The sequence below is a fragment of the Dipodomys spectabilis genome, unplaced genomic scaffold, assembly GCF_019054845.1.
Source record: "Dipodomys spectabilis isolate Male_0828 unplaced genomic scaffold, ASM1905484v1 ptg000126l, whole genome shotgun sequence".
NCBI classification, from domain to species: domain Eukaryota; kingdom Metazoa; phylum Chordata; class Mammalia; order Rodentia; family Heteromyidae; genus Dipodomys; species Dipodomys spectabilis.
Window position 1 is genome coordinate 4,216,473 of NW_024870803.1, and position 20,470 is coordinate 4,236,942.

At 50.6% G+C, this 20,470-nt stretch overlaps 1 protein-coding gene across 1 annotated transcript; it reads right to left on the reverse strand.

Annotated features, from left to right (window-relative positions):
* Positions 1-1,168: 1,168 nt before the first annotated feature.
* On the reverse strand, positions 1,169-19,419 carry Pnldc1 (PARN like ribonuclease domain containing exonuclease 1). Its single transcript, XM_042689739.1, has 19 exons — positions 19,338-19,419; positions 18,924-18,981; positions 18,568-18,641; positions 16,987-17,026; positions 14,920-15,043; positions 14,692-14,780; positions 13,660-13,760; positions 11,339-11,415; positions 11,038-11,181; positions 9,450-9,519; positions 8,431-8,516; positions 7,529-7,584; positions 5,368-5,432; positions 4,888-4,941; positions 4,713-4,755; positions 3,118-3,217; positions 2,430-2,605; positions 2,226-2,324; positions 1,169-1,253 (listed from the first exon to the last, which is right to left on the reverse strand). Exons 1-19 carry the CDS (start codon positions 19,411-19,413, stop codon positions 1,190-1,192), a joined length of 1,596 nt encoding a protein of 531 aa, XP_042545673.1. The 5' UTR covers positions 19,414-19,419; the 3' UTR covers positions 1,169-1,189.
* Between the last annotated feature and the right edge of the window lie 1,051 nt (positions 19,420-20,470).

Below are 20,470 nucleotides of genomic sequence, written 5' to 3' on the forward strand. Positions count from 1 at the left end.
CCTCTGCAGGCCTGTCAGGGGCAGTAGAGTATCCTAGGAGTTGCCGGTGCCCATCCAGATATGCATTGAGCTGAGCCTGAAGGAAGAGTGTGAAGTGGACAGAGGGAAGAGAAAGAGATGGCTCCCAGAGGCAGAGAAGGGAGCAGAAATGATGGGCCCAATTATGAAGGTCAAGGGCCACAGCATCCTGCTGGTGGCACTGTGTAGACACACACAGCTGGCACTCGGCAGACTTGCTGAGTAGAAAAGGGGTAAAGGTAGTACTATGGAGACAGCTGACGGCACTAAGGCTCTCCCTTCCCAAAGCCAGCAGTCTCACCAGGCGCTGGGCGGAGCGAGGGGCTCGTTTGCACGCTGTGTGCCTGATGCAGACCTGCCCCAAATGCAGCAGGCCTGGGAGATGGTCTCATCAGCCGGGAGGGATGGCGTTCAGCAGGAACAAAACCCACACTGCCTTCGGCCACCAGAATGCACAGCCAGGGCCCTGGGACCTCCTCAGGACAGGCCCGTGACTGCGGGAAGGGCAGCTCTCCAGCTGCACAGTGGCCACACTAACGCTTCTTTCACTTTTCTCCCCCGGGGAAAAACTGCCTCCCACAAAGACTTCAAGAAGCTTTTCTGATGCCTGGAGTAAAGCTGATAGGAGCCTGGCAAAGGTCGGAGCCTGGCAGAGAAAGCACTGTGAGGCTGGGCAAGAAACAGGAGGCATCTGGCTGCACCCCGACTTCCACCGTGGGCACAGACAACTGTGAAGCTTGAGTGCTTCAAGACATTTATCGAAATGCTACCAGTGCCTGCGACATGGACACTCCCAGGCTTCACTGTCCCCTCGTGAGGAGAGTCATCTCTCAGGCCTAAATCGTCAACCCATTGACCATTTTCACCCAGAAATGACCTGGGCTTTGGCTCACCTGGTCTGTGGCTCTTTTTTTAGACACTTGGGAGCACAGGCTGAAACCCCCAGAGACTTCCCACAGTCATGTGTGGAAAAGGAAATCTTCAGCCACGTGCGAAGAGAGGGATGTAAGAATTTCTTTATCATTGATAGTATTTACAGAATTTCACATTCAAACATAACAGCGCTTGTGGTAGGGCTGTACAGGTGCGCCTTTACACACGCAGGCCCCGGGGGGGGGGGGGGGGGGGGGGGGGAGGGCACGCTGACCGAGCTGCGCGAGACTGGCTGTGCTCAGGGACTGGCTCTTCCCAGGAAAAAAGCAAGCAGGGCCCAGGTGGTGACTGCGCTGCAGACTCTGCAAGGCAAAGACAAGGGTCGGGCCCAGGCAGGGCAGGGTCCAACTGCCCCTGGACGCGGCCCTTTTTCTCCTCCTGACTTAGTTCAGCTGAACGCCCTTCCTTCCATTCACTTCCCTGTGTCAATGCTCAATTTCTGCTTCCCAGGAACAATGGCTCTGGGATGCAGACAGGCCACATTGCCTGGAGAATTTGGATCAGAGGTTGGCAGGACAAGGGGCTGCCAAGGAGTTTTTTTTCCACAATGTTGTGCCCTCGGGCCGTAGCTCCCTAAGCAGCCCGCCAGAGTCCTCTGAAAGCCTCTGGAACTCCAGCCCATCCTTCTATAGCTGAGAGCTTCAGTCTCCTAAAAGCATCATGCTACAGGTGCAGGCCCTCTACCTCGCATGCACACTGGACCCCTGTCGGGTCCGCTGCTGGCTTCTCTCACTATCACTGCTGAGGCTCCCTGGACCTGACCACACCGCACCCTGCCCCGCCTGCTTCCCAATGCTCCTGCTCTCCCCCTCTGCTCGTGTGTCTTGGCACAAAAGACAGCAAGAGTCTGCACATCTGAGTTGGATCGTGCCCTCCCCCCTCCCAAACCCCTGTGTCCCTCAACTCTCCAGGCAACACCCACTCAAGGCTTTGCCCCGGCTGCCCACTCTGCCTGAATGCTGCTCCCTAGAGCCCTGACTGGCTCAGCCCTCGTCTCCCTCAGTCTCTTCCAAGCTCCTCATTGTCTCCTTCAGCCTTCCTCCTCCTCACCCATCATCCGATACAACCACTCGTGTTTGATCCCTCCCTTGGGGACCTGAGCTCTGAGCATGGACTTGGGCTCACTGCAGAATCCCCAGAACCCACGGCGGGGTCAACACCGCAAAGGACCTGTGGAATGTGCTGAAAAACTTTCGTTCACCACCCTTGTCAACAACGCCAGGGATGCGGCCTGAAGCAGACCCAACGGGGACACCAGGGAGAAGAGCACTCACTGCAGCACGCAGGTGATGGTGGGGGAGTGTCTCCAGTACCGGTACAGGGACACCTGCAGAGTTGGGTGGCACCTGTACTCCTTTAACACACTGCGGGCACTGCGAAAGAAGCGTGCCCAGGTTAGCAAGCAGCATGACTGCTCTGCTCGCTGCAGCTGGGCTCGGGGCCGCAGCAGGGCGGTGGCAGGCAGCCGGGGCACCTACTCCTTAAACTTGTTGGTCAGGAGCAGGAACTGGTTCCTCGTGAGCCGCCTGACATCGAACTTGCAGAGATTCTGGAACTCACAATAGACTTGCTGCTCGCTGACCCCGGGCCACCTCCGGATGCTGACGATGAGGATGGGAGGTCGGACGCTGGGGTAATCTGGGCCAGAAAAGTTCTAGAATCATGAAGAACAAGAGAGTTTCCAAAAATCTTACTGCCATCAGACACTATCTGAACATACTGAGGAGTAGAGGCAAGGCTCTATTTAACAAGAAGGGAGGAGGAAGGAGGGGAAAAAGGGAGTGGGATAAAGGGAAGGATGAGTCCATCTGTGTTTTGGCAGAAAAAAAAATCATGAAGAAATAAAAAGCGCTGTGAAGCCAGGCACTGGTGGCTCACATCCTAGACAGGCAGGAGGCTGCAATCTGAGGACTGCGGTTCAAAGTCAGCCTGGGCAGAAAGGTCTGTAAGATGCTTAACCACTCTCCAGTGGTCGAGTGCCAGCCATGAGTGGAAAGCCAGGCAAGGGCAGAAAGCCCTGAGTTCACACTCCAACACCAGCCCTCCCCAAATAAAATCATGAGAAGTGTGATCTGTCCCTCCCCCCAGCTCTACCTGCTGCTCCTGAACCTCTCTAGCACACACACCCCACCCCGGGAACACCCGAACAGAACAAAATCTACGTACAATTTTGGGGACCCCAGCTCGGATGAGGTTCACTTGGTTCACATAAGGAGTCAGCACGCCGAGGTACTGCGGGAAGGAGGGCTCAGGCACGGGGGCATTGCTGCAGACAGAAAACCCAAAGCATTCAGGCTTAGAGGCTTTCCCGTGTCCTCAGCCAGGGCTCAGGACCTGGTGGCAGAACAGAGAAGGGACACTGTCTCGGGGCCTTCTTCCTCCCGCCCCTCACAAGTCTTGGGGCTCCTGACAGTGGGTTCCCACACACACACAAGCAAAGCAACTTGGCCCAAGAGCATCTAAGACACCATCAGCTGGTGACATCTGGCGAGGATCCACAGTGGCCACAGGCTCAGAGCAGGAGAGGTCACGGTGCAGGGGAGCCCCACTTCCTCACTGCTGGTTCTAAATGGCTGTCCTTGCCCATGGCCTCTTTTCTACCACCAGCCCTCTCTGTCCAGGGGTCACCTTGAGAAGTACAGGCCAGGGAGCTAGACAGGTCTGGATGGCCACAGACATCCCTAAACCAAGGCAGGTGTTCAGGGCTTGAGGACTAAAAGAACAGAAGGCCCAGGCACCAAGGTGTTCTATTGCTGGCAGATCTGTCCCACCCAGGACAACCATCTACTGCTGGGCAGCAGGACGCTGCAAAGCCACAGGAGAGCAGGAGGTGGGCGGGCAGCTTCCTGGTGTAAGCTATAAGTGGCATAGGTATTTCTCACATCCACTGCCAAAATGGATGAACACAAGCAGCGCTCCAGTTAGAGTACAGATTAGATCGTGCATTTCTAAATCAGTCCTGAAGAACAGGCTACAACTGTGATTAGCTCCAGCCCTGAGCCTGTGATGTCCTACGGAACAAATGCACACCTAGGATGGTCCGTACTGGAGGCGGCAGGATACTACCCCACGGGGAATGCTGTTAAAGTTCTGGTTTGGAGCTACATGGGAGGGTGCTTTATTCAAAGTCTCCCCCCAGCTTTGTGAAACCCAATGATGTGTCTTCTCCTCGGCTATGTGAATACACATAAATAACTAATAAACACACCAAGCTGATGTTCTAAAGGTGTTAGAATACAAATCAGAGCTGGGCGCCAGTGGCTCATGCTTGTAATCCTAGCTACTCAGGAGGCTGAGATCTGACGACTGCGGTTCGAAGCCAGCCTGGGCAACAAAGTCTGTAAGACTCTTATCTCCAATTAACCACCAGAAAATCAGAAGTGGGGCTGTGGCTCATAGTGGTAGAGGCTAGCCTTGAGCAAGAGCTCAAGAACAGCACCCAGGCCCCAAGTTCAAACCCCATGACTGACCAAGAAAAAAATAAAAAAAAGAATACAAGTCAAACCTGACTGCTTGGGTCCCCTGACATTCAAATTCTCCAAATGCGGAGATCGAGGGAGGAGGCTGGGGTGGCAGGAAAGGGCTATTTGTCTACAATATGTTAGCTGTTGCCTGGGCCCAAAAGAGATGAGCACACACACACCATTGCACATCCTGCCTTCTTTCTTGAGCTGGCCTCCCTTCTTGGGAGGTCCTGGCTTACAACACAGACTTGCCAAGCCCTGGCCATCGACTGGCAGGACACGAGGAAAGACACTCACCTGTGCACCCTCTGTAGGAGCAAGTGAGCCACTTTCAAAAGAACTAGGAAAAAAACAAAAGCTGAGATTTAACAGACTTCAAGGCCGTGTGGAAGTAGGCAAACTCTGGCTCGTGAATCAGCCTAGGGGCTGAGCCCATTAGAGAAGTCGCTTTCTAAGGAACAGCAGCTCTTACCTGACCCACAGAGGAAGGCGTCGTAAGCTGCTTCGTGGGGGCACTTTGTCTTGGCTGAAGCGTTTTTCCGTAAGTAAGAGAGATACTGAGCAGCCATTAGAAACAGGGCCTGGGAAAGAAGTCTCTCCCCGCCCCAGTTCAGTGTCCGTGGCAGCCGTGGCACATCTGACCCCCCCACTGCCACAGGGGTCATGTTCCCTATTCACAAACACGCTTCACTTCATCTCCATCCTCCCCACGTGGGAATGACAAGCGCCCAGAGCTTCCAGACTGATCTATACCCCACATCCAGAAGGAAACAGACAGCTCCCTGGCTGTGCCTGGGAGTGCTTGTCTGGAGGACAGGGCTGGAAGGCTGTGGAGGAAACCCACAGGAACCTCCACCATCTGCTGCCTGGGAGACCAGGACCGAGAATGCCTCAGCTTGGCCCCGTTGTACTTTGCCAATAGTATAAGGAGCCAGAGCTGGTGGGAACATACCGTATCTTTCACACTTGCTGGCATGAACAATCACAGGTCCAGAATTCTTTGTGGGATTCAAGTTACTGAGAGAAAAAAAAAATAGGTAAAGACACACACACACACACACACACACACACGCACGCACACACGCACGCACACACACGCAATCACGTACACAAAATCCCCTTACTCTCCCCTGAGACCTGTAAGCTTTTTTGTTTTGCTTTGTTTTGTGTTGGTCATGGGGCTTGAACTTGTCCTGAGTGCTGTTCCTGAGCTCTTCAGCTTAAGCACTCTTCCACTTGAGCTATAGTGCCACTTCTGGTTTTCTGGTGGTTAATTGGAGATGAGAATCTCACAGAGGAGCTGGGAAGGTGGCTCAGTGGTAGAGCACTTGCCTTGCATGCATGAGGCCCTGGGTTCGATTCCTCAGCACCACATAAGCAAAAAAAAAAAAAAAAGCTGGAAGTGGTGCTGTGGCTCAAGTGGTAGAGCACTAGCCTTGAGCTAAAGAGCTGAGGGACAGCGCCTAGGTCCAGAGTTCAGGCCCCACGATCGGACCCCCCAAAAAAAATCTCAGACTGGGCTGGGAAGGTGCTCAGTGGTAGAGTGCTTGCTTCACATGCATGAGGCCCTGGGTTCCACATAAACAGACAAAGCTGGACGTGGCACACTGGCTCCAGTGGTAGAGTGCTAGGCTTGAGCTGAAGAGCTCGGGGACAGCGTCTAGGCGTAGAGTTCAAGTCCCACAACTGACACACACAAAAAAAGAATCTGATAGACTTTCCTGCCTGGGATGCATATGAACCATGACCATGATCCTCAGATCCTTCTGAGTGGCTATGAGTACAGGCGTGAGTCACCAGCACCCAGCAGTCCCTTAAGTTTGTCCCCAACCAGTTTTTTTTTGTCATCAGACAGATGTCTTGATGACAAAGCAACAAGAGCAAGATCAGCAGGCAAGAGGCCCCAACCAGGCTACCCTGGGCAGAGGCAGCCCAAGCCCAGGCACCAAGACAACCCAGTCACCAAGACAACCTAGGCACCCTCTGCTCTCCAGAGCTTGCCCTCTGGTGGTCTGAGGGATAAACATGGAGGTGACGGCACATGCACTGTAATTGCCACACTGAGGCCCAGACAGAGACGCAGGGTCCCACGGGCTGTGGCACTGGGAAGGCAAGTTTCATGAGGCCCATGGTTCTAAAGAGGCACATGGAGGAGGGACTTCACACGTGGAGGAGGGACTTCTGAAGCAGAATTGTAGAGATGAAGAAACAGAGGAACAAATACAAAGCCACCGTACCACACATCCACCCCTCACCCACCAGGGGAGAGAATTCCAGAGTACAACACAGCCAAGGAAAGAGGAGACCTGGGATCTCCCGTGGCGCAGGTGTGACCGCTGCTCAGGACTAGGTGCCACGCCCTTTCCCAGTGCCTACCTGCAATGTTCTGTCAGAGACTACCACAGACAAGCGTGTACCGGGGTGCCCTGCAGAGGGCACCTTGTGAGGAGTGTGAAAACCTGCCAGCAGTGAGGGGAGAGGGGCGTGCCTGTGTCACAACGCAGTCACTGGCAATAGCGGGTCTTAGGCATCTCATGGTGACTTCGTGCCAGCCTACCTCCTTCCTCCTACCCGTCACACACACACACACACACACACACACACACACACACACACACACACACACACTCCACCACAAACCTCTGCCCACACCACAGGGTTACGAGAGAGCCAGAACAAAGGGTCAGAAAAGGATTGAAGTTTAAAGTGTGGACGCTGAGAGAAATGAGGAGAGGAAAGGCTGAGGGGCTAGGAAGGAGGCCGGGGAGTAGAGGGAGGAGGTGGGTGGCAGAGGGGCAGGGGTGGAAAGGGCAGCCCTGTCTGCCTGGCCTGGCACACAAAGAGAGCCTGTGTGTGTGACGTGAGACACAAGGAGAAAGTGTCAGTGATCACAAAATGATGAGTAGGGCAGGCGGGCGCTGCCTCTGTCTTCTTGATTTCTTCTTGGAGATGGGCACCGTGAGGTTATTTAAGACAGGGACAGGTGGAGGAAACACCAGGAGCTTGAGGTGTTGTCCCAGCAGTGCTGGGCAGGTACCCATCATGCCCCAAGCACAAGCAGAGCTGAGGCCGCAGACTCTGATCCACAAGCAGCTCCGAAGACCCTTTCGCACCTGTTCAGCACGTCGTAGACTTCTGAGAGATTGGACACCCGTGGGAAATGCAGTTCCTGCAGTTATGGAGAACACAATATTTGTGCCTGCGTGTATCTGCTGCTTTGGGGCTTTAATGTCAGGACCCTAGGATCCTGGGGCTTCCTCCAAGGGCTCCTAGTAGCCAGACTACACCCAAGCTACCCTGACTCCCTCAGCAGGTTTGTTTAGGGGACTCTTCACACACAGGAATCTGAGGCACCATGGAGGCCCATACACACAGAGTAGCAGGCATTCTGGGGACCAGAGGGCCTTCGGGTACCACAAAGGACACATCTAAGATCACAGGAACACATCCCCATTTCTGCAGTCTTTAAAACATTGACCTGATTCTTTTTCTGTTCCGCAGTTCAGTTAGCTCTGCAGATTGTTCCCTTCCACAGGCAGCGCATAATGGAATCACCTGGGGAGCTTTCGGAATAGTTCCTGCCTTCCATCCTGCCCATCCTGCCTTCTATCCTAACCATCCTGGCCTCCATCCTGCAGTGCCGCTGGGGCTGGGGCTGGTTTGTGCTATATCCAGTTCTCATTTGCCATCAGTGTGAGAACCCATGACCTAAAATGGCATTTTCTGAAGACTCTAAGAGGAACCTACTGCGCTGCTTTCCAGGCCCAGCTATCTATGAAATGCGCATCAAGTTCCAAAATCAGTTATCCCGTTGTCCAATCTAAATCAAAACCTGAGAAGGCCCATGAAGGCAGGGAAGAAGAATCCAAACTAGCTAATGAGATGCCCCACAGAGGCCAACATCCACAGGAAACAGACACTGGTTCCCTAAGAGCTCAGGGAACAAAATTCAAAACTGAGCAGAGGGTGTTACCAGTCAGAGCGGTCTTTGCCCAAGCACCATGCCACTCATTACCTTCCAGATGTCCTTCGTCACATTCTTGGTATCAATGAGCACAGGAAATAGGTTGTGGATGTTCTGCTTAAACTGGTCATAACTTTCTGAGGGGAAAGATCCAGACAGTTACAAGTTGGTTAAAAAAAAAGAAGGAATTGTTGTCTAACCTAGTTTGTCACCCCATTGACAAGTAAGGCCAACAAAACAGGATTTGAGAACATCCTACATCCTTAATCCTAATTCTTAAAGATTTCTAATCTGTACCCAAAATACCACTGTGTATGTGTATGTGTAACAGTACTGGGGCTTGAACGCAAGGATTAGCTTTTTTCCTTCAAGGCTGGTGCTCTATCACTTGAGCCATACCTCCACTTCCAGCTTTTTGCTGGTTAACTGGAGATCAAGAATCAATTGGCAGGGCTGGGAAGGTGGCTCAGTGGTAGAGCGCTTGCCTTGCATGCATGAGGCCCTGGGTTCGATTCCTCAGCACCACATAAACAAAAAATTAAAAAAAGCTGGAAGTGGCGCTGTGGCTCAAGTGGTAGAGCGCTAGCCTTGAGTTGAAGAGCTGAGGGACAGCGCCCAGGCCCAGAGTTCAGGCCCCATGACCGGACCAAAAAAAAAAAAAAAAAAAAAAAGAATCTATTGGCTTTGTCCGCCTAGGTGACCCTTGGATCTCACTTGCCGTAGGAGCTAGGATTATGGGCTTGAGCCACAGTGCCTATGCTCCATTACTACTTTTAACTGTAAATGCCAAGCGGTTTTCCATCAAACTCAATACTTGCTATTGCCAACATCAGCTCGTATAGCTGAGAAGCTCTAGCCAGCAACAGGAAAAGAATAAACAAGTTTCTTAAAGAAATTATTAGTAGATGGTAATTGTTCAGGGAAGTTTCATTGAGAACTTTCTATACATTTCTAGGATCTATCCCAACGTATCACAGACCAGAGATCACACGGGACTATGTCCAACCTCTCCAGAAGCTTGTGACAGCAAACAAGGCTAAAAGGAAAGACAATGGCAGGTTTGTTTCTACCTGGAAGAGGTCTGAAGAACTTCTCGTGGAGATGCAGCAGATCCATCATCATATTGTGTCCCACTAAGGGCTACTTGGAGTAAATCAACAAAAAAGAGATGAGATTTAAAAAAGAATGACTGACACCAGCCACTTAATAGCAGTTTCTTACAAAGAATGTAGTGTTGGAGCTGGGAATGTGGCTTAGTGGTAGAGCATGCATGAAGCCCTGGGTTCGATTCCTCAGTACCATATAAACAGGAAAAAGCTACGTGGTAGAGTACTAGCCTTGAGCAAAAGAAGCTCAGGGATAGTGCCCAGGCCCTGAGTTCAAGCCCCAGGACTGGCAAAAAAAAGAGGTAGTGTTATATTCTGCTACAGTTCTGGCCAGCTAACAGTCGCCTCCTCACTCACTCTGCCTCCAAGTAAGGGGTGAGCCTACTTGGAGGGAGGCAGGAAGAAGAGGAGGAAGGCAGGAGAGAGGAGACAGTAAGTAAAGGTAGACAGGCAGGAAGTGATGGTAGGGAGACAGGAAGTAGAGGGAAGGCAGGCAGGAAGTGAGAGAAGAGGGAACTGGAGGGATGAACAGTACTTAAGGCATGGTCCACTGGGAATCTGAACCTTCAAGCAGTTTTGTTGGTGTGTGTGTGTGTGTGTGTGTGTGTGTGTGTGTGTGTGTGTGTGTGTGTGTGTGTGTGTGTGTGTGTGTGTGTGTGTGTGTGTGTGTGTGTGTGTGTGTGTGTGTGTGTGTGTGTGTGTGTGTGTGTGTGTGTGTGTGTGTGTGTGTGTGTGTGTTGGGATCCAGGCTTAAACTCAGGGCCTCACACTCTCACTTGGCTTTTCACTCTACCACTTGACCCATGCTTCCAGCCCAATACTTTTAAACAGTTTTGGATAATTAGCATGGAAGTCCTTTATCACCAAAAGAGACAAAGAAATATTAACATTTTTTTTCCTCTAGATTTTTTTCTGGTAGGTCGTGGGGCTTGAACTTGGCCTGGGCGCTGTTGCTGAGTTCTTTTGCTCAGGGCTAGAGTATATTAACATTTTTCACGTGTAGTTTTTTCCCAAATTACTCCATCGTATTTGGGGAAAGACAGCTGGGTTTAAGCAACCAGTATCAATAAGAAGACAATTGCAAGCCGGGTGCTGGTGGCTCACGCCTGTAATCCTAGCTACTCAGGAGGCTGAGATCTGAGGATCGCAGTTCAAAGCCAGCCCGGGCAGGAAAGACTGTGAGACTCCTATCTCCAATAAACCACCAGAAAACCGGAAGTGGAGCTGTAGCTCAAGTGGTAGAGCGCTCACCTTGAGCTGAAGAGCTGAGGGACAGCGCCCAGGCCCAGAGTTCAAGCCCCACGACCGACAAAAAAAAAAAGGTAATTGCTTATCTTAAAAAATCTCCTTTGGGCTAGGATATAGCTCAGAGACAAAATGCTTGCCCACAAATGCAAAACCATGGGTTCGATCCCCAGAATCAAAGAAACACACACTCACAAACACACACATTAAAAAATAAATCAGTGAAAAAAAAGAAATCTCATTTTATTGACAAAGGGTCCTTCAATACTGAGCTGGAAATACAAAAGACTGTGAAGTGTTTTCCTACCTTCTGGGCTTTTACCAGCATCTGGAAAAAAACAGAAAAGCCCTTGGCAGAGAGAAGAATCTGCTCCTTCCAGCAGCTGGCTCGTTCGCAAGAGGCGTGCTCCAGGTACCAGCGATGCTGTCGACTCACCTTCTTCACTACCACCTGGAAAGAAAACCAGACAAGTTCCCCAGAACGGAGCTTACAGCAATGGCTGTTCATCTCAGGTGAGAGGAAGAATAACAGAAGGGGAAACCTTGAGAGATTAGGCCAGTGAAGAGACAGCTCGGCAGAGGGCAGCCATTCCCAGGGGAAAACTCACCCCCTTCTCCTTCAGCTCTGTCCAGATGTTGGGGAGGGCCTGCCTCAGCACCAATTGGACCTCAAAGGCCTGGAACCCTATGGCAGAGGAAGCACAAAGCACATGGAGAAGCTGGAAGTGCGCTGTAGCCATCCCACCAGAGAAGCCAGAGAGGAGGAGGAACTGAGGGCCTCTGAGGGACTTGGGGATCTCACTTGTGTCAGGGCATGGTCTGCCGGGACATGCCAAGGCAGCATCCTCAAGATTTATGATCACAAGGACGCTTTTGACACCAAAGACTTGTTTCTATGGGCTTCAATTATTGCCATTACCCATGTTCGGAATTAAAATGTTAAGAAAAGACTTCAAGCTGGATGTGGTGGCACATGCCTGCAAACTGAGCTGCTCAGGAGATGAGATCAGGAGATTAGGAGTTGTGGTTTGAGGTCAGCTTAGGCAGAAAGTTCAAGAGAACCATGCCAAGCACTAAAGAGCTGGGTTCAGTGCTATGTACCTGGCATCCTAGCTAAGTAGAAAATGTAAATTAGGAGGACTAAGGTCCAGACTCGTCCATGAAAAAAAAAAAAAAAGAAGCAAGATTCTATTTAAAAAAGCAACAGAAGCAAAAGGACTGGAGGTATAGTTCACGTGGTTCAGTACCTGCCCAGAAAGCATAAGATCCTGAGTTCAAACCCATTTAACCACCAATTAACAAAAAACAGAAAACACTACAAGTTTTTTTAAAGTTAAAAGTAGTGAAAAGAGTGAAATTGTTTCAATGTTTTTGTACATTTCTAACATCTGGCTGGAATTAACATCTGCTTCTGCATTTAATCTGTCTTGATATGTTGTAATCACTGGGTATAGGAAAGAGACCTAGCCTCACATAGATTCTGCTCACACAGATAAAGGAAGAGAGTCACCAGTCTAATCAAATGACTTTGGATCATCTTTTTTTAATACTATGTAACATTCATTGGGTGGCAATTTCTACAAGATAGCTTGTTAAGCCAGACATCTGTGGCCCATGCCTATAATCCTAGATACTCAGGAGGTTGAGATCTGAGGATCACAGTTCAAAGACAGCCCGAGCAGAAAAGTCTGTGAGACTCTTTTCTCCAATAAACCACCAAAAACTAGAAGTGGCACTGTAGCTCAAGTGGTAGAGCACACACCTTGAACTGAAGAGCTCAGGGACAGCACCCAGGCCCAGAGTTCAAGACCCATGACTGACAACAAAATAAAAGCTTGTTATATGAAATTGGCAGCCACAATTAATTTCCTTCCTAGTATTGTTACATTGAGTCAACTGGTCTGTCACACACTTTAGATATTTCCATCCACTGGTTTGTGCTTTAGGTACCACAGGCAGAGTGTTACACATCTCACTACACCAGGTCAATAGAAGACATAGGTATACATCGCTGACTTCACCACAAAGGTCCTGTGTTGGGAGGCTGTCAAGTTTCTGGTGATAGTTCCAGGTTCTTCAAAACTCTTGTTTTTAATTGAAAGCTTAAATCTTATCACTAGCAAACATTCTTGCTTACTTTCCTTAAAGCATGAGACTTACATTTTCTACTTAAGAAAATGATTGAAAATACCTGCTTAAATAGCCATCATTAACATTCTTTCCTGTGACAATGACAGTTCATGGGCAAAAAAAGCAGCAGCTGGGGCTGGAGAAGTAGGCTTGGAGGTAGCCACCTGTGCTAAGTGCATGCGCGCTCACGACCAGCAAGTGCAGCTCTCGAATAAAGACACAATGCTCTTGTTCAACAGCAAGGCTGCCATTCTGCACACTACACTGACACGTGCTATTTAAATAAAAAATGAGCCACAAGAGGCTGAGACTTAGTAGACCTAAGATATTACTTCTAGCAAGGTGCTTGTGGCCCACACCTACAGCCCTAGCTATTCAAGAAGCTGAGATTTGCTGCAGTTCAAAGCCAGCCTAGGCAGGAAAGTCCATGAGACTCTTACCTCCAATTAACCACCAAAAAACTGGAAGTAGAACTATGGCTCAAGTAGTAGAGCACCAGCTTTGAGTGAAACAGAGTGTGGACAGGTCCTGAGGTCAAGCCCCAGTAGTGGTATACACGCACACACGCACACACGCGCGCGCACACGCACGCACACACACACACACACACACACACACACACACACACACGCCTTCAACTTCTGAATTTAGGTCATGTCTTTCTCTAACCGCAAAGACCAGACACTGACTGAGAAAATGGAGCCAGGATCAGCGAGAAGGGAAATGAGTCCCTGGAGTCCTGGTGCACCGCCACCATCATCCCTACTCTCCCAGGGTGAACTGGGGGCCTCCTGCCTACCTGCAATACCAGGCAGAGACATCCAGTCGCCTTCCTCAGCCAGGTCCAGCCACCTCGTCACCTCATCAATCACCACCTTGATGTGGTCTTTATCCAGAGAGCTGAAAATGGGCACAAAAAACATTACAGAAATATTATTACACCAGAATACTAGACACAGTGCCCCACAGGACTGACACAGGCACGGTTACCAGTGAGTTACCCTCAAAAATCTTAGAGAAGATCAAACTGGAGGCCAACACAACCCCGTCAGCAAACACCACCACTACCACTCCCCCACCCCCACCCCATCCCCACCCCCACCCCCTGCCTTGACACTGGGAGGAACCAAACTGCTTCTTTGGTACCAGATGAACAGCCATTCTCTTTTTCCCCAATTTTTGTCAGTTGTGGGGCTTGAACTCTGGGCCTGGGTGCTGTCCTTGAGCTCTTCAGCTCAAGGCAAAAGCTCTACCACTTGAGCCACAGCGCCACTTCTTGTTTTCTGGTGGTTAATTGGAGATAAGAGTCTCAAAGGGGCTAGGAATGTGGCTCAGTGGTAGAGTGCTTGCCTAGCATACATGAAGCCCTGGTTTTAATTTCTCAGCACCACATATACAGAAAAGGCCATAAGTGGTGTTGTAGCTCAAGTGGTAGAGTGCTAGCCTTGAGCAAAAGCTCAGGGATAGTGTCTAGGCCCAGAGTTCAGGCCGCAGAACTGGAGGGGGAATAAAAAGGTCTTATGGACTTTCCTGCCTGGGCTGGCTTTGATCCTCAGATCTCAGCCTCCTGAGTAGCTAGGATTACAGGAGTGAGCCACTGGCGCCTGGTTCTTTTTCCTTTAAACAGCAAAGTCACCCTCCAAGCAGTGGGAAGTTCCCAAGGGAGCTGAGAGAAGGACAGCTGCTCTCATCTGGGGCCGAGTGGACTCTCAACGCTACAGACTGTCCTGCTGGGAGCATGGGCAGCTGAAACCAGTCCCACTAAACACGGATGGCATGACATCACCCACCTGCCCGCGGGAAAACAGCAGCAGGGGAACGAGGGCCTCACCTGCGAACTCTCCAGTTCCCCGTCAGGATGCTGTGCTTAATTTTCTTTTCCTGTTCTTCATTCATATAGGGGATTCCATTTTTGAGAAACTGAGGACAGGAGCAGGACAAGAGACTAGTGAGAGGCAGCACAGTGAAGAGAGCCACATTAGAATGGGAGCAGAGGAGACGGGAGGCCTAGGCCAGTCAGACTGGGCTTGGACATGCCCGCCCCTCCCCCATGCCATACCTTGTTATAGTTGAAGCCATACTGATTCAAAAACTGAACACTGGAAGCCTGGAAAGAGAATTCTGAATCCAAAATCCCAAACGTGGTAGGGAAGAGAAAGAAGTTACATGAATGGGCTACATATCTATTTAAAAAAACAAAAAAAGTTCAAACATAAGGATAAAAAAAACATCAAATAGTGTAATTTTTTTAGAAAGAAAAAGTCAAAGCCCAACAAAATGAGCACCAGGAAATGAGTACATGCAAGGTGGAGGGTTGGGGGGCAAGGGAAGAAAGATAGGTGAAGGGGGGAGGAAGAGACAATGCAGTCAAGAATTCATTGTAAGCCGGGCCCTGCTGGCTCACGCCTGTCATCCTAGCTATTCAGGAGACTGAGATCTGAGGATCACCGTTCAAAGCCAGCCCAGGCAGGAAAGTCATGAGACTCTTATCTCCAATAAACCACTAGAAAACCAGAAGTGGCGCTGTGGCTCAAGTGGTAGAGCACTTGCCTTGAGCTGAAGAGCGCAGGGACAGCGTCCAAGCCCAGAGTTCAAGCCCCAAGACTGACCAAAAAAAAAAAAAAGAATTCATTTTATACACCACAAACCTAAAAAAAGAAAGAGTGGGTGGAAGGGGTGGGAACGCTGAAGGGATGGCATTGATCAAGATGCCCTGTATTCCTAGATTGTTTCATTAAATGGCACTCCCTTTGTACAACTACTTAAAGATAATTTTTCAAAAGATCTCAAACTATTAGGGCTGGGAAGGTGGCTCAGTGGTAGAGCACTTGCCTTGCATGCATGAGGCCCTGGGTTCGATTCCTCAGCACCACATAAGCAAAAAGAAAAAAGCCAGAAATGGCGCTGTGGCTCAAGTGGTAGAGCACTTGCCTTGAGCTGAAGAGCTGAGGGACAGCGCCCAGGCCCAGAGTTCAGGCCCCACAACCAGACCCCAAAAAATAAAATAAAATAAATAAATAAAAAATAAAAATCTCAAACTATTAAAAAGCAAATGAACAACACTCGGACTCATAAAGCAGGCTTCAGAATGCGCTCTGTCTCTCCTTGAGGAAGTACTTGAAGATCCATGTGTTCTTCAAGAAACTGGAGATCAAAGAAAAGAAGACAGCAATATGGCCCTTGGTGAGGAACCCGGGCTTGAGTGGAGGAGGATCTTGCCTTCCACCGCGGGGCTGCTACTCAGCGGGAGCAGAGGCTCGGCCCCCCTGGGCTGCTTCCACGCTGGGCTGTGGATAGACAGTGTATCCTGTCTGACTGCAGGACCTGCGAGCCACCGGAGAGCTTAAACTTCACTCTCCTTCATTGCTTCATGACGGCACACAAGGGACCACGGAACCCAAGGTACAGGGGCGGGTGCCGGGAAAAGTCTCACAGAAAAAATAGTTTGCGTTTTTTTTCTTCTTTGTGTCAGTCCTGGAGCTTGGACTCAGGGCCGGTGGACTGTCCCTAACCTTTTTTGCTCTCAAGGCTAGCACTCTATCACTTGAGCCACAGCTCTACTTCTGGATTTTGGGGAGTTATGTGGAGATAAAAATCTCACAGACATGGGGCTGGGAAGGTGGCTCAGTGGTAGAGCGCTTGCCTAGCACGCATGAGGCCCTGGGTTCGATTCCTCAGCACCACATAAGCAAAAAGAAAAAAAAAGCCGGAAGTGGTGCTGTGGCTCAAGTGGTAGAGCGCTAGCCTTGAGCTGAAGAGCTGAGGGACAGCGCCCAGGACCAGAGTTCAGGCCCCACGACCGGACCCAAAAAAAAAAAAAAAAATTTCACAGACTTTCCTGCCCAGGCAGGTTTCGAACTATGATCCTGAGTTCTCAGCCTCCTAAGCTTAGATTACAGGTGTGAGTCACCAACACCCAGCTAAAGTACTGCTTTAAGAGACATCTGAAGGTTAAGTTGGAATGTACAAAGGTCAGAGCAAGGGGAAAAATCCAGAAAGTAAGGAAGAGACCAGAGTGCCCAAGACAAAAGTAACTCAAGTACCCAAGGCAGAATCTGAAGGCAGAAAAGTTGCAGAACACAGATGGGCAGGGGCCAAATGTTTTCCCAAAGCTCTTTATACATACTTGTTTGACTCTCCTTCAACACTGGAAAACACAGACAATCCTAGAGGAATGACAGCAGATGTAATGAGTTGCAGAAAAAAGCTACCTAAAGTTAACTGCAAAGACAAAGTATTTTGAACAGTGCTTTGTAGCCACAGATACTACTGTGTGTAGAGCAGAATAATACCCTTACTGAAAAATAAAGGGCTGGGTATGGTGGTTCACACCAACAGTCTGCGATTTGGGAGGCTGAGGTAGGAAGATCAAGCATTTGAAGCCAGCCTGGGTTACATACAGTGAGTTCAAGGCCAGTCTGACCAACTTGAGACAGTTTCAAAATATAAATAAAAACAAGGACCAGGATGTAACTCACTGGTATAGAATCACCTACCATTCATGAAACCCTAAATTCTACACCTAGGTCTAAAAAATAAAAACAAAGACAAAGACATACTTTCCAATTGTAATTTTTTTATGATACTAGAGTCTTGAACTCAGGGCCTTGTGCTTGCGACCAAAGCACAAGCCACACCCTCTACCTCAAGCTGTACTTTGTACTAAAATTACTAAAATGTAATTCTAACAAGTTCTTTAAATATAGAAATATTAACAGACTGGATGTATAGTTCAAGTGGAAGAGCACCTACCAAGTAAGTGTGATGAGGACCTAAATTCAAACCCAGTACCACACACACACATGCAAACATGCACATGTGCACACGCACATGCATGGACGCGCGTGTGCACACACACAAATATCTAACACCATTTTTATAGTTTTAGAAATAACCAGAGGAGCCAGGTGCCAGTGGCTCACACATGTAATCCTAGCTACTAAGGAGGCTGAGATCTGAAGATTGCAGTTCAAAGCCAGCTGGGGCAGGAAAGTCCGTGAGACTCTTATCTCCAATAAATCACCAGAAAATTTGAAGTGGGACTGTGGCTCAAGTGGTAGAGTGCTCACCTTGCGCTAAAGAGTTCAAGGACAGCACTCATGAACGACAAAAAATGAATAGAAAAAAAAAAAAGAAATAACCAGAGGAAACTAAAAACTATTAACTAAAAGTCTAAGCTGGGGACTGGAAAGGCGGCTCAGTGGTAGTGTTGGCCTCGCATGCATGAGGCCTTGGGTTCAATTCTTCAGCACCACATAAACAGAAAAAGCCAGAAGTGGCTTTTTCTAGCTAGCCTTGAGCTGAAGATCTGAGGGACAGCGCGCAGGCCCAGAGTTCAAGCCCCATGACTGACCAAAAAAAGAATCCAAAATGTAGAAATATTTGTAGCATCTTGTTTGTGTAACTTTTCGTTTTAAAGAAAAGAAACCACACACAAATTTCACTTGGGAGATGGAGCAGGTGGCAGAAGCTGCTCTCAGCACTGGTTTACTGAGGCATGGAAATATTATCACTATATTTTCTGCTTGCCCCAAAGTATTGATCCCACAAGCATAAAGTATCCCCAAACAGAATACTAACACCTACCATGATAACAATGTCTTTGAAAAAGACCCAAGCTGTTTGTTACACAGAACCACTAAAATACCACTTTTAAAAACTATAAAATACCTCGTTAGACGATTAATAAGAAACTGAACAGACTCACCAATCTGACAGATTGTAAACTGCTGAACACTCTGACGTGTCTTGAGATACCACTCGGATGGCAAATCAAAAAGACTGGACAACAACAACAAAAAAGGCATGTCATTGCAGGCGCAGTTCCAGGCATGGGCCTGCAGGATGGCTTGGCCACTCAAGCAGGAGCCACTTCTTTCCTTGTCACAAGGAGGGCACAGTACCGACACTTATGAACAAAAAGCCGGGTCCCAAAAAGTCCTGCCTCCCCCCACCCCCCGACCCAAACGGTGCCTACTGAGAAACATGCTGGCCTAGCCCGGTCTGGAACAGGGGACAGAGTTGAGTGGCCTCCCAGGGGCTCCAAGACAGCTTGAACTTTACCTGATTTGTTGGGGTCCACACAGATTTGAGCGGAGGCCAGTGAATTCTATGTCCAGACCTGCAGGGGGGCAAGAAAGACAAGAGTCCCCACTGGGAAACCCGCCTCAGGGGGCTGACACTCACCTGTTCACCCTCTGCTCCTGGACCCAGGTGAAGTCAAGAAGGGAGAAACAAGGAGCCAAACTCAGGACGGGCCAGGCCGCCCCTGGGCCTCTGCGGGGGTGTCTGGCCAGCAAGGGGCATGGGGGGCTGCTTAACGCCCCCTGTCCGGGCTGGAGCAGAAACCTCCGTGTCCTTCCGGGGGCTGAGCCCCGGGCCCGCAGACCCCTCCTGCCCCGACCCGTCCCCACCCCCTGCCTCAGCCCCCCGGGGCCGGGCTCTCTGACCACCAGGCCCTCACCCCCGGAGCCGTACCCACGAAGTCGGCGTCCAGGACCAGCTTCTGCAGCAAGGGAAGGGTCTGCTCAAAGTCATCGGCACAGACGTCCATGGCGGCTCGGCCTACGGAGGCCGGCCGGGCGCCCTGTGCGCCAGCCGCGCCACCCACGCCACCCTCACGCCGCCTCCACCCCGCCCAGTGCACGCGGGACCCCACCCACCCATGCCTTGTGAGAACCTGGGGGGACGGGAAGTCCCGCCCCGCGCTGACGTCCCTGCCAGCACGCCAGCAGCCAGCACGCCAGGCTGCTGAGGGGCGGGGCGTCAAAGGGCGGCTGCGGGGGGGGGGGGGGGGGGGGGGGGGGAAGGGGCGCGGACCACCGGATATAGGGAGGAGGGGTTCCGGGGTCGGAGATGAGAGACAAGGGTGCTACCAGAAACACATGGGACTCGGCCCTCGGGCCTGAAGGGAGACTCGGGCCGGAAGAGAGGCCGGGGGGATGCCAGGCTGGCCTGAGGGGAGGCCCGGGCCGGAAGAGAGGCCGGGGGGATGCCAGGCTGGCCTGAGGGGAGGCCCGGGCCGGAAGAGAGGCCGGGGGGATGCCCGCGCAGAGCAGAGAGGCAGGTGGAGAGGTGGGAAGGCCTGCGGAGATCAGAGAGGCCTGCGGAGAGTGGGAGAGGCCCGTGGAGAGGCTTGCAGAGTCAGAGAGGCCCACGGAGGTCAGTAAGGCCTGCAGCGATCCAAAGGCCATGGGAAGGAGGAAAAAGAAAACTTGCCCTCTTGGAGGTAGTTGCAGACCAACTAATAAAACCCCTTGTCACCTTTAACTGTGCTTCCGTGGATCTTCTGGCTCACGGGTTATTACAGCCTGACCCCAAGGGAGGAGTTGCAGGTGGCGGCCACCTTAATCTGAAGGTGAAAGCTGTTGGTGATCAAGAGCTGCCCGGCTGGATTGAAGGTGACCTCGGTGCCCAAGGCCAAGCTAACGTGCCCTTAGGCCTGCAGAAGTTCCTCCTAGGGGGACGCAGTTTTTAATATGTGTCCAGTGACTAGTCCATGATTGTCTTTACATGCTATCCTTGAATTCTAAACTTCTGTTTGTACTGTCTTCTAGATCCTTGGTCTTCAAAGTGAAGTACTTCAGTCAATATTTAAGGTGAGAGAAGAA